Source organism: Limulus polyphemus, unplaced genomic scaffold (assembly GCF_000517525.1).
Source record: "Limulus polyphemus unplaced genomic scaffold, Limulus_polyphemus-2.1.2 Scaffold2985, whole genome shotgun sequence".
NCBI lineage: Eukaryota > Metazoa > Arthropoda > Merostomata > Xiphosura > Limulidae > Limulus > Limulus polyphemus.
The window spans coordinates 45631-60036 of record NW_013668595.1 but is presented as its reverse complement, the minus strand read 5'-3'; the positions used below and the strand labels follow the sequence as shown (position 1 = coordinate 60036).

At 32.7% G+C, this 14406-nt stretch overlaps 1 protein-coding gene across 3 annotated transcripts in view; it reads left to right on the top strand.

The window, feature by feature from the left end:
• The window catches only part of LOC106468379 (solute carrier family 52, riboflavin transporter, member 3-B-like), a 41449-nt gene that overhangs the window by 7827 nt on the left and 19216 nt on the right, over positions 1–14406 (top strand). For all 3 annotated transcript variants that reach the window (XM_022396720.1, XM_013928801.2, XM_013928800.2), the window contains exon 4: positions 4712–4942. In XM_022396720.1, coding sequence (XP_022252428.1) covers positions 4712–4942 — 231 coding nt within the window. The remainder of the gene's footprint in view (positions 1–4711; positions 4943–14406) is intronic.

Here is a 14406-nt window from a genome sequence, read left to right as displayed (position 1 = left end):
CTCGGTCTGGGAACGATTTAAACTCGTACTGCGAGGTTCTACTGTATATTCAAAACATAATTTTCTTTCTTTTTTTTTGAAATCATTAACAAAATTAAAAAAATACTTCCTAGCATTAAAGATAAAAAAAGACATTTTAGGTTAAAAATGGTTATATCAAATTAGATGTGAATGCAACTAAAATATATTGGACAAACTAAACATAACTTGAAATATTGCCTTTAAAGAACATTGAGGTTATTTACGTAATTGAATATTAGAGAATCAGTAGAAATTTTGTGCTGTAAATTAAATAATTCTTTGTTGAATATAGATGAAGGGTTAGCTGGTGGTAATGCACAGTTCTGGAAAGAAATATTGACTTCCAATGTATAATACTCATACCACCCTCACAGCTTACAGTGAGTTAAACCTTTTCTCTATAAAATTTCCAGTTTGTCATGTAGGTTTTTACTACTGAAACACGTAGTCTTTTAAATTTATCCATCGTCCCAATAAAATTTTATTGTGCATTTTAAATTTTGTCTTATTTTCAATCTTAAAATTTATTGCACAAGTTGCCTTAATTGAATCTTCATGGTTATATTTGTCACATTAAATGATCAAGATCAGATCTAAAAGAATCCCAAATGACAGTATGATTTTCAGTCCATCCGAATGTCATTATTAATACTTGTATTGCACAAGTTGCCTTAACTGAATCTTTGTGGTTACATTTGTCACATTAAATGATCAAGATCAGATCTAAAAGAATCCCAAATGACAGTATGATTTTCAGTCCATCTGAATGCCATCTTTAATACTTGTATATCTAACTAAATAATACAATTTAAAATTATGAGTAAACATTATGTTATGAAGTAAAGTATTCCATATAATGTAATATACAGACACCAAGGAATGATCTGGTTCTTCAAGGATATTTTCGTACACACACACACATACACACTCATGAAAGAAAACTTAAACCCACCCTTAATGGCAACTCATTCCATGAGCCAGTCACTATTACAAAAATAAAATTTCATTGGAGCCTAGCATGCCTTTTCCAAATCTTAAACTTTTGTCTCCTTGAAATATTGTCTTCAGAATATTCTAAAAAACAAAAAAACACGTGTTTAACTCTTTCAGCATGGGCTCAGACCTTGGGACCGACCTTGTAACCATTTTGTGTTTGTTATAGTTTTCATGCTATAACTTTTAAATTAGAAAGCGAATGTTAGTGAAATTTGGCAGATTATCAGTAAACATTACACTGCTTTCATATGCAAAATATAATTTTTTTTTATTAAGTTTTAAGGTTTGTAAAGCAATGTTTTCTCATGCCTTTTTTTCTTTTCATGTTGCCTATCTATCATGCAAAGTAATTTTCATTTTAAAATTGAAAATACTTTTATACATCAGAAAAGTTTTAAATTTAACATGCAAAATCTTTATAATGTACAGATAGTTATCAAACATTTCTTAAGAAAAACTTTGTATTTTATCTGTTATTTTCAATAATTAGCCTCTGTATGGTTTCGTTAGATTTAGCTGATCTCACAACCACCATAAAAAATGGAGAATAAATATATATATTATGCCTCTTTCATTCTAGAATGAACACAAATTATAACACGAAAACATAAATGTTTAGACGAAATAGCTTAAATCTCATAACATTATACATTTATATATATATATATTCTTTTATTATATTGACCTTTCAGCCATGCCTGGCTAACAATAGGGAAGTTACAGTGACACGTTCATGTGCACTCATGTTACCGTGTCAAATAACATTAAACTGAACTTTGGTCTGTACAAAGTAACTTGTCTTGGATATGTTTTAGTAGACTAGTATTTTGTAAAATACAGTCACATTTCAGTTATTATACATCATATATGTATATAGATTATTGCTATTTTGAAATAAGTTCTTAAACTTATTTTTTTCAAACATAGAACAGTAAATAAAGAAGTAAAGCAAACAATTAACTCTTATAGTTACGACCTTTGTACTCAGTTGCTGCTTGATGCAGGTTGCAAAGCCTTTAAAAATTTTGGATGTGGAGGGTATGAAACAAAATAATTTTTTTAGGTTTTATGTGTACATTTGAATAACCAAAAAATCATAAATTACTACATCAATACCATAGAATTCTACTATAATTTATCAAGCTTAGTAACTAAAATTTACTTTAGTCTAAAAAAAATATGAAATTTTGAGCAGACTAAAGATGCACCCTACCTTCTTGAAATCTTGGTTCAAAAGAAAGAATTGGCATCCTAAGAATTTAAAATGGCTGAGAAAGCCACTAGGGGGACATTCTGAGCTTCCAATTGGTTATTCATGTCATATACAGAAGTAAGTGTGTATAAGGGAGCATTTCCAAAAATGGAAAGAGGTGGGTGGGGTGTCACTGTGTTTAATTTATTACATGAGCAATGTCTTAGGAAATAGAAAAGATAAGACCGTCTTATTTTATATTATAGCTTGTCAATATCAGTAATTTGAGTTTCTAATTCATACAAAACTATAGACTTAGCATTTGGACTTCACAAACATCTAATTTGAACCAGTAATGCATTCAACATACCGCATGACACACAAAAATCGATGTTTATCTGTGTTTTTTAATATTTACTTTTAAATTAAGAAATTGAGTAATGTATAGTACTAAAATTTAAATTATAATCTACAGTTTGATACTAAACTTATTGACATAAAGTCATGAAATAGTAGTTCAATAAAATTTTGAATGTGAGTCAACAAATGAGATAACATGGCATTTCACTCGTGACCCGTCTATAAAAGGTTAATATTTCATTACTTATCTGAAACTTGAAATTGATGAACTATGAAAAAGATCAAAGATCAGAATACCCTTTTTTTTCATGGTAGTATAAATTTCCAAACTTGGATTCAAACATTTATCCTAATGACTTTCTATATATTCTTGTAAACTTCAATAAGATCACCTGTTACCCATCTTTTGTCAAGAGAAAATAAGGTAAGAGATCTTGAAATATACTCATAAGATTACCTTTCCATCCCCAGAATCATCCAAGTAGTTCTTTCCCGAACTCTTTCCAATAAGTCAGTATCCTTTATTAGATAAGTATATCAAAACATATTTTTGTATCTCTGATTTACTTTTGTTAAATATGCACCCATGAGAAAAACTTAAACCCACCCTGTATTTTTCAAGAATTTATCAATTCTTTTTTTTTAAAACTCTTGTAAAGTGCCAGCCTACCCTGATGCTGATGGTAACTCATTCCCTAAACCAATTACCCAATGTGGAAATTGCCATGTGCAATTACAAATTAAATTAACACTACCATGCTAAAAGCATGAGACTTTAAGATGTGACATGATCCATCCAGCATGTTAATCAAGGAAAATCATTAAGTATAAATGCAGAGACAAACCATATTAGAACTTGGAAGTGTTTACAATATACAAAAATACCTTGAATTATATTAATTTGATAGAGGAGAGCTTATAGGCTGTGGAATATGAAAAGTTGGAAGTGATTTAGAATCAGTGTTTTGTTACACACAATTTATTGTGCATGAGACAATTCAGTGGTATAAATAACTTGATAGAAAAACATCTAAAAAATGTTTACGTTCACTGAAAGTGTTATCAAAGTATTATAAACATTCATTTGTAAAAATTGTTTCTGCAACAAATCTGTAGTGGCTATACTACACTCAGTGCAGCAGTATGGGTGCTCTCTGTGGGTACTTGGAAGAGGCTAGGATGTGTAAACCTCCAATTACCTTTAAGAATGCTTGGCATTGTTTTGCATGGTGTAAATCCCATCAACAATGGAATCATTAGATATGGTTGTTTCTATTGTGGAATAATAAGATCTGCTTTTGTTAAGTTTCAGAGTGATTGCTCATTATGGGTTTGTAAGCAGTAAAGAAACATACAGAAACATGTTTATTGGTGTTGTGTGAGATTCACCTCTACATTTGTGTAACGTCTGTGAGGCTAAATCTTTATAGATAACAAGAGATCATTATGGAGTTGTGTCAAAACTTGTTAGTCAACAGTCTAATGTATTGTTTTTTTTAGGGTAATTCCTTCTGCTACATACTTACATAACCCATGTCTGGTATCACAGTAACATTTTCAGTTTCTTAGAATGGCTAACCCAGAGCCCAGATTTAACCCTATACAACATCTTTGGACCATCTGAAGGTGTTATTTTCAAATATTAGATTGCAGTGAGTGTTCTGGTTGTCACAAGTTTCATAAATGTTTTGAAACAGTGATAGAGAAAACTGTTGGAAGTTAGTTGAAAGACTGCCTTGTAGAATACATGTAGCAGCAGTTATTTAGGCCAAGGATGGTGTCACATTTTGATGATGTTTAGTTAAAGTGTGATTTGTATTCACAACAAAAAGTATTATCAGACAACTTTTTTGTAATAATAAAATAAGAATGTTTTCTTTTGTAAATGGTCAGTTACATTAAATTTGCTTTAAAATACTCCCCCCTTCCCCAAAAAGTATATAAGCCACCACTGTGCATTGTATGCTTATAGCTATGGAACATTTTCTAACTAGTGCATAGTATTAAGCATAAATGCTAAAACTGTTTAACAATTTAGGCTATTTGAAAATTTTTTAACTAGATGTAATTGTTATTTTTTGTTAATTGTATTAGTTTTTTTTTATAAGTTTAAATGCATAAAATGATATCATTGTTTTTCAGCCATTTTCCTGTCTCCCATATGGTGACAAATCTTACCACCTGGTTGTCACACTATCTAGTATGGCCAATCCTGTAGCTTGCTTTATAGCAATGTTTTGTAAAATCCAGTGTCTGAAAGGTGTGTCTCTACTCTCTGTAATGGGAACAGTAGTATCTTGCTATGTTATGGCAACAGCTGTACTTAGTCCAGAACCTCCACTGATGAACTCAGTGAGTGGAGAACTGTTAGTGGTATGTATTATCTTAATAACTTAAAATTATTCTTTCATTCTCATTTATGTATTTTATTTTATATGATCATAATATGTTATAGAATTACTACCTAATATTATATTCATCCAAATAAAATTAAAACAAACCCAATAAAGCCACAGAACTTTAGAAAGATGAACCTGCCTTCTTCAGGTAAAAGCAATAGAGCAGTGTTCGGCAACCCTTCAAAAAAAAAAAAAGAGCCTTTTTTTTGTTTTGTCTAAGACCAAAACATTTTGAGAGCTGCAATAGGCCATAATGGTCTAACCTAAAAAAAGTCCCCCGGTGGGACAGTGGTAAGTCTTCTGATTTACAACTCTAAGTATTGAGATTAAATTTTTAACACCCATTGTGCTTGAAAGATTTTCAACTTTTCTTCACAGTAAGAGGAAAGTCTGAGAGCTGCAAAAATCTCCTTAAAGAACCTCAGGTTGCCGACCCCAGCACAAGAGTTTTATCATACTTTTTTAACCAATGGAGCTGGACTCAATCAATTTGAACAGTCTTGTAATCACCATATAACCATGCAAATATACATACCAGAACGCTGAATGTATTAAGTGTATATTCACAAAATTGGGCAAGCTGTTCAAGTATTTAATATGTATGGGGTTTTGAGTCCATTTTACTTCACCTTATAGTAACCTAAATTAATTTAGTTGTGTGAATAATGCTATGTCATTTTGCTGAATTCGTTATTCAGTATTTTACAACGGACCAACTGTGTTTGTGTGTGTATATGTGTATATATATATATATTAAAGATTTCATATATAGATAAAGTACAGATATTTCATACACAAAAAATCAGTGGATTCTGACAGATCAGTGGAATGTACCCTGTAATTTACTGTCTTCCAGGGCTGGCGCAACCATTAGGTGAACTTGATGGTTGCCTAGGGCACCAAAATTTAGGGGTGCACAAAATTAGTAAACTATAAAATTAAATTTTAGTAATCAGTAACACCATTTTAACTTTATTATAGACTGAATATTATGCAGGCTGCTAGGCCGGGAGCACTCCACAAAATGTCAAAAATATTTACTCATTTTTAGTATATGTATTTCAATACAACACCTTTTAATACATAAATATCTGTGATGCAACTTTCTTCCAACCAAAACTATTAAGCTATTAAAGGTTGAGTGCCATTTTAACAGAAATTAGCTTGAATTGTTAATGTATGTTTTGCTATTTTACTGGTTTTATGAGGATTTATTTTATTGGCACGTCTTATATGATAAATGATATTAGACTTGATGCAATGTAATTTATGTTCCAGGCTTGATGAAAAGTGTGAAACATTAATAAAATAAATTTGTTATCATTTACTATCATTTTGTTTAATTTAGGTATAAAATAAATCAGTACAAGTAAAACTTCACTGGAAGTGGTTGGGGAGGAGAAATTGGCGGGAGCACCAGGTGTATAGTTTGCTTAGGGTGCCAATTCCTCTTATGCTGGCACTGTTGTCTTCTTCTGTTTCTCTAATTCCATCACTTAACCTCTTGCTGTCATAGTAGCTCAAACATTACTACTCAATTCAGAACATTCATCTTTCTCATCCCATCCATACCTACACCTCTTCATAGATGCCTCTTTAGCTGGGTGGGGTGCAGTTCTAGATAACTTCACCATTTTCTGTGTTTGGTCTTCTGTGAAATAATATTTCCACATCAACCTCCTTGAGATATGGGCACTTCAATGGACCTGCCATCATTTTTTGTTATAGCTGCCTGGACATCTTGTTTTGATCTATTTCATCAATTCCAATGTCATTTCTTACTTCAAATAATACGGAGGTACTTGCTCTTGGGATTTCTACATATTTTTAATGAGGTTCATTTTTGTGCTAATGACAACAACATCTGGACTTTGGCTTTTCATGTTCAGGGAGCTTTGAATTTAATGGCAAATTGGGTGTTTTACCTGGACCAAATCATTCAGATAGAGTGGTTCTTGATCTCCTAGTGTTTCTGTGGATTTGTTACCACTTTGGAAGCCCTCTTATTGATGCATTTTCAACTCCACTCTACACCAAACTTCCACTTTTTTTTTAACCATCAGTCCCAGACTTCATGGACCTGATAGTTTTTCCCTTTGAGCTTGGAGTGATCCACCTTCTTTTTGTATGCTTATCCTTGTGTTCATCTTCTTCTCATGGTGTTCTTGTAAATCACAGCACTCTTGGCCAAATTTTTCTCACTCTCCTTCTTTGACTAGCTCAATTGTGATTTTGCTCCTTCATCTCATGGCGATTGTTAAGTCTCAGTGTTTCCCAGCTTGGAGGTCCCTTTTTTTTTACCTTAGCTTCAGAATCCATCTTTCATCATGATATTCCACACCTTTATTTTCACATGTATTTTGTCTGGTACCTTGTAAGATGGACAGGTTTTCTAACTCACTCTTGTTGGCCTTGGAATATATCACAACAAGTTAATAATTAATGGAAGCTGGTTCATTTACCACTTTGTTCCTCCAGGTTGTCTGATTATTTCTCATCTCACTTCCTTTATTACCTGGTTTTTAAGAGTGTACTACCCATTTCTATAATCACCAGTTACTGTGTGGCTTCACTGGCCATTCTCCTTTTCTTTCTGTGGTCCTTATGCACCTTTTAAAAGCCATTCTAATCAGTCATTGTCCTTATCAAGTTCATCTTCTGGACTAGGACCTCAGTTTAGTTCTCAGGGCTCTTACATGTTCTCCATTTGAACCTTTGGTCACTTGTTCCCTGTACCATCTTTCTTATGAGACATATATTTTTCTCTTTCTCACTTGTGAGAGACATGGTACTGGTATTTTTTGCATTCGATGGCTCTCACATTCTCTACCACAGTGATATGCTGATTTGTTTCTCAAACTGCTCCTCCTTCCCCAAGATTTGAGTTGTTTCGGAGAGTGATTTGATGTTTTCTCCAATCACCTTCTTGTCTCTTTCTTATCTGTACAATTATTTAGACCCCAACAGTCTCCTTTGTACAGTTTGAACAGTTCCCTGTTATCTCACTTGCAATGCTCCTTTTCAACACTGTCCTTTTATTTATTTATTTTTTGCTGTGTGATTTCTATTTTTATGACTTATCTCCTTCTACCTTGACTGGTTGGATTAAACAATTCATCCAGCTTAACTATTCCTCTATGGGTGTTGACTCTCACACCTGGCCATTGACATCCTCTGGATGTGATATTGCAAGAGGGATGTGGATAACCCTAACACCTTTGTATCACATTACTTATACCACATTGCAGTTTCTTCTTCCTCCAATCAACATTCTCCAGTCTTTAGAGAGACTGAAAAGGTGAATTGTTTATTATTTCTTTTGTCTCGCAGATTCCACACACAAAAAAAAGTAAACAGCCTCAAGTACAATATATATATATATATATATATATATATATATGTGTGTGTGTATGTATATACTGTAGGCCATTCCTACACTAAGAAACAGACCATTCCTGGTGGCTGCAACCAACCAGATGGGTCTTATGTTCTTCTCAGGATGCAGATCTGGGATGATTCATTCCTGCACCTGGCACTTCTCTAGATATTCCATGTAAGTATTTTCTCTCGTGCTTTACAGCTTGACCTATTACCCTAGTCATACTACACGTATATAGTTTTCTGACCTTCGCAACTATGTGGGTTGGTTGAGCAACCTTTACATTCCATCCACCTTTAGCAACATTTTATCGTCATGCAGTTAATTTATTTAATTTTCTGCACTACCATATGTATTACAGAAGAGTGTTCCTGCTTGAGATGAATGTGTTTTTCACGAAGTTGTGCAGTAGTGCTAGGTATTAGCTATATGGTATGTGGAAAGATGAGTATCTATTGGAAATGCATTTGCAGGTAAATAAAATGTTAACTTTCACTTTTCCATAATTTGAAAAGAAAATACTTTTAATCAGCTAAATTTTCTCAACATTTTTATAAATGTGTCTAGTTAGTTGATACCCTCAGAAACAGGGTGTGAAAGATCGTAATCCTCTATTTTAGACAATGGTTACATGCTAAAACAATTTTTCATTGTGGCTTATACTTATTTGACTGTCTTGTATCATTGTTCTCCAAGTATAAGAAGTGGTACAGAAACTTCTACAGACTGCTATGAGGGGGAGGACGTTTATCTCTCATAAATATTTATAATGGGAATGATCATTGATGTAGGTAATCTAGGATTGTTAAGTATCACATTTAATATCATTATTGTTGCTCATTTCTTCATCCAGTAAAAAAGTGTTTTTCATTGCTTCATCAGACAAAATTCAGTATACACTAAACAAAGCTCCTCCAGCAAAGATCCCTGGTTTCATTGTGTGTTGAATAAGGACTTTACTTTTCTAGTTTATTCACTTACATTTGTTGATTTTTCCTTTGTTATCCATGTTACTTTTATTCTTTTGCAAAACATTTTATGAATCTGCTGCATATTGCAGATATTTATACTTTACCTGTTGGACATAAATTTACCTAAATAATACATGCATATGTAAACATCTTCTGAATTACAGTTAAACTGCCTATGAAATATTTTTGGTGAAAAGTTATTAGTGCATTAATCCTTTCGCCCCGGGTAGGTTAAAGTGCACATGTCACGACATTTCGGAGCGTTATTTTCAAAATTTTATTAAATAACATTTCTACTACTTACATCAATGAAATTGGCATCAAAATTTAGTTTATAATTTAAATTTTGATATTATGTATATGTTTTAATTTCTTAATTTAAAAGGAAATGTAAAGAAAAAATGTTAAATATTGATTTTGTGTGTCACATAACACGTCCAGTTGTCTTATTGTTCAGTTGCCATTTTATTATGCCCACCATACAACATGTATAAGTAGCTAATGAATTAGACACTTGAATTTGAAATATAGACAAGCTAAATATAAAATAAGAACCTTCCTCCTCTATGATTTGCTCAGATAGCAATATTTTAGCGAGTCTACTAGAGTGGCTCCTCCCACTGCACCAATCTTTTGAAAGCTCTTATCTAGTCCCACCTACTACTAATTAGCTACTGCTTATAACCAACAGAAAGAACATTTTCACCCCCTAAGTAACTCTGACATTTGTTTATAAATAGCTTGAAGGAGAAAATAATAATTTTGCCAAAACCATTGAAGTGTGATGATTTAGTCGTAGCTCTGAACAGGAATGGGATTTTTTTTAACCCACATACAGTTTATTTTAGAGACCCGACTAAATTACAGGGATTTTGAGTGTACTAATACAGTAATTTGATAACTTTTGGTCTTCAAAAATTCATATTTGAATCCTAAAAAAATTAGTATCTCTATCCCCTCCACCCAGAAGAATAAACGAGGCTTACATCAAGGCTTAGCAAGTTCGATGCAAGAGCGCAACATTTCGGAACATGGTTATGTACTCAAAGTCTTTGTTTGTCAGTGTATTTCTCATTTACTTTCTATGTTTTAAGAAATGTAACAAAAATTCAAGCATTTATGAGTAAATAGTATATTTATATATATTTATGTAACGGAGGTAGCCGAAATATCATTGTAATTTTCAGTATACTCGTATTGTAGTTACATTTGTATTTTGTAGGCCAATACATAGCTAGGTCCCCTGAATTTGTTTTATTCTAATTGTCTAAATTGAGGTAAGTTAAAACCAAATTATACAACATTAGAAACTTAAAAATTTTATACAAGTTTATTCATAACATTTAGAAAGGTAAAATAATTTATAAATATCGGGAAATAATATTACGCACAAATGTTTATGCATGCCTAAAAGGAATAATGTACATACAAATTGCATGATCAAAAACAAACACATGAAGTTGTGCAAAGAAAAAGCTGTATGAATGAATGGAAATTTATAGATGTGTATTTTATTACAAACATTTTAGAAAACTGCAAAAGCCATACTTATGACTGCATATACAGTACAACATTATAATACATGCCTAAAAGGAATAATTCAGCATATACAGTATAACATTATACACTGATTTTGACAAAATGAAAGGGAAAATCACTATTGTACATACAAGTGTATCAATACTATAATAAAAACTTTACATAAATATTTAAGTCAAAAACCAATTAAAAAATGCTACTAAGATGTGTTTTTAAGAAAAACATAACAAAAACTGTTTACACAGGAAAAGAGCAGACTTTTACCTTGTACGTAGTATCAACTTCTTTGAAGAAGAACACTAGTGTGATACTCTTCAATATGTTTAATACAGATAAATTCATTACACAGTGTACATTTTGTTGTTACTTTATTTTCTGGGAGGCACAGTCTACATCTCTTCCTGTGACTTCTAGTGCCTGGGAAGTGCCTGCCAAGAGTAAGTTTCAGAGGTGATGAGTCTTGTACAGTTCTAATGAGTGGTATACCAGAAGAACCTGGTCTGCTTTGAAGTAGAGGCTCAACAAGAGCTCTGACCAGGTCCATTCTGAAGGCCTTCTGGGATAATGCTTGCTGGTTGGTCTGTTGTTTGTACAAAATGTGAGCATTTACAATAATCAAGTCCAAAATTTGAAAAAAACAACATTTTTTTATACCATTTTATTGTCCTTCGTGTTGTAGAGTAGTAACTTAAGTGTTTGTCATTTAGGTCCACTCCTCCCATAAACTTATTTTAATCCACAATTAACTGAGGTTTAGTAACCACAGTATCCCTCCCTCTTCTTTTCACAGTTGTCATAGTACTAGAATGTAAAGTTGAAAGTGCGTAAATGTCTCGTTTGTCAGTCCACTTTAGAGCTGTCAGAGTTCCACATTTAAAAAAACATGCTTCCCCTTTCTGTAGGTTTGTAGAAACCACTTGCTGTGAGAAATACAGTCTATCTTTCCTGCATGTCCCACAAGCATAGGTTCTCAAAGTCAGTAGTTTGTCAAATAATCGAGGGGAAGTGTAAAAGTTGTCCATGAAAACCCAGTGCTCTAATCTGATGTACTTGTCCATCAGTTCCATCACAACACTGTCTGCTAAACCTTTAGTGGCATTTGTTCCTCTTTGCCTGTGTAGATTTTACATTTCTGACAGGACCCATAACTTGATACCCCACTTGACAGGTTTATTGGGCATGTACTGAAGAAAATCAATTCGACATTTTGTGCCCAACATCTGTTCGTCAATGATTAGTTCCTTGTTAGGAGAGTAGTGTAAAGCAAAAGATTTTATGACAGGTCTAACCTTACAAAGTTTGTCATAATTAGGGTCAGTTCTAAAAAGAGCATTAGTGTTGTTATTGAAGTGTAAGTTAGTATGGATGGCTAAAAACCTGTCTCTAGAGAAGATGTTAGTAAACCAAGGATTATGGAAAGGAAGATAAGTAGACCACTAGTCAGAAAAAGGAGAGGGCTTGAGTCCCATGCCTGTTGTTACTCCAATATATACCAAAATGTCTTCATGGGTAACATTTGCCCATCTTATAGTTTTCTTCTTCAGGGGTTCACCTTCCAGTTGTGGCTGTTTAGATTTTGCATAATGATTTGTTTTACTAACAATAACATTTAAAGTTTCAAATGTAAACGGAGGTTTAAACAAATCGACAGTTGTATTAGTAGAGGTTACCTGTCGGGACACAGGTTCGCTTCTACTGAACAGAAGTACATGGGTAGGTTCTTCTCCTTTGGTGATTTGCACCAAGGTCCAAGTGTCACTGCAGGTGAGAGGCCTCTCCTGCTGGGAAGGAGCAGTCTTAGTAGATACTGTAGCTCTACCCCTCTTCTCTGTGGTGGTGGTGTAGGTTGCCTTAATGTACCTGGCCTGGGTGATTCCACATCCTCATCTGATGAAGATCTTTCACCAACTATTTCCTGATCTGTCCGTAAGATAGAATCAAGAAGAGCTGGCTTTAGATTTGGTTGCCATCTGGTTTTATAGATAGATTCTGTCAGAGGTATTAACACATTAGCTGAAACTTCATCAATATCAGACTCCTCTGACAGAATGCCTTCTTCATCAGATGAGAAGTACACATTTAGAAGAAACTGTATCTCTTCTTCTTCTTCTTCACTGAGTTTTTTTTTTCCTCAGCTCTTTTGCTTTATTTTTTAATGTGTTCATTTCTAGAAGAAAAAACAACATTAAATGTATATTACATGTATCCTCTGTTGTGTATTATTACATATATATATTATATATACATAGTGTATTCTCTGATGTGTATATTTGTTTTACATGTGTATATATGTAATCTGTGAGTGTGATGTGTATCATAGATGTCAGAAGAAGTACACGATAATCTATTATACAGAAACAACTACACTGGATTTTATCAACTAATATATAATGAAATTATTGAACAGATGTATATATGTACTAAAAATTATGATTACTTACTTTGAAGTAACTACCCAAGAATAGTGAAAATGAACCCTGAACCAAGCTGTTTACTGGAAAAGAAAAGAAAAAACATATGTTACAATATATTCTGTAATGTGTATCACAGATTTCAGAAGGAGTACATGATGTTTTAATACACAGAAACAACTACACTGGATTTTATCAACTAATGTATAACGAAATTATTGAACAGATGTATATGTACTAAAAATTATGATTACTTACTTTGAAGTAACTACCAAAATCGTTTTGCACACTCCGATCGCCAATTTGAAGAATGCAAAATACTTGAGAAAGGAGACTTTCTAAACCAAATCTAAAATGGTGTAGTAGATGGTAGTGCAACCTCAGTTTCTATTGGTTGGCAAATAAGTGTGGTGAAAATGAGAGAGGGTAATATAATTTATAAGAGTGTGCCCGAGAGTTTTGTATTACAGTTGTACGTAAACAGTCTTATAACATGGGCGGTGATTTATTGCTTTTTTGTTAGTGGGTTTGTAATTTGTTGGTGACTGTAAAATAAACACAGAAAATATACGGGATATGTTTAGCAGTTCAAACTGTCAGGGTAAGAACTTTGAAACTTCATGATCAATAATGAAGAAAAAGGAAACAGCTGCTCATTATATTGCTGATTTTACAATTTTTCTTTTCATTCTACTTCAATAAGTTGTCTACAGGCTGAAGAATCTAATAATAAATATAATAACAGGTAAAATATAACGTTTTATTGAAAAAAGAGGTGTATGTATATATATATGTATTTAGGAGATTTCAGAGGTTGTGCAAAAGAAATTCGAGATTTTTTAAAGAAAAAAAAGTATTTTAAATTTTAAAATGAAAATCACTTTGTACTCAGACTAGTTAAAAAAAAAAATTATATTTTCACAGACAAATATAAGTAAAAATACTTCATTAAAAAATCTAATTTTTTGTGTGCAAAAGGCTTCTGAGGTTATGAGGTCCGTCCCAGGGACCGAACCTGTGTCGAAAGAGTTAAAGATTAAGAATTTGGTGTTATAAGGTCATTTATTACTAGTATTTAAATGTCTTTTATACATCAGTATGCACTGCAGAAATTAAATAATGCAGTTACTTTGCTTAT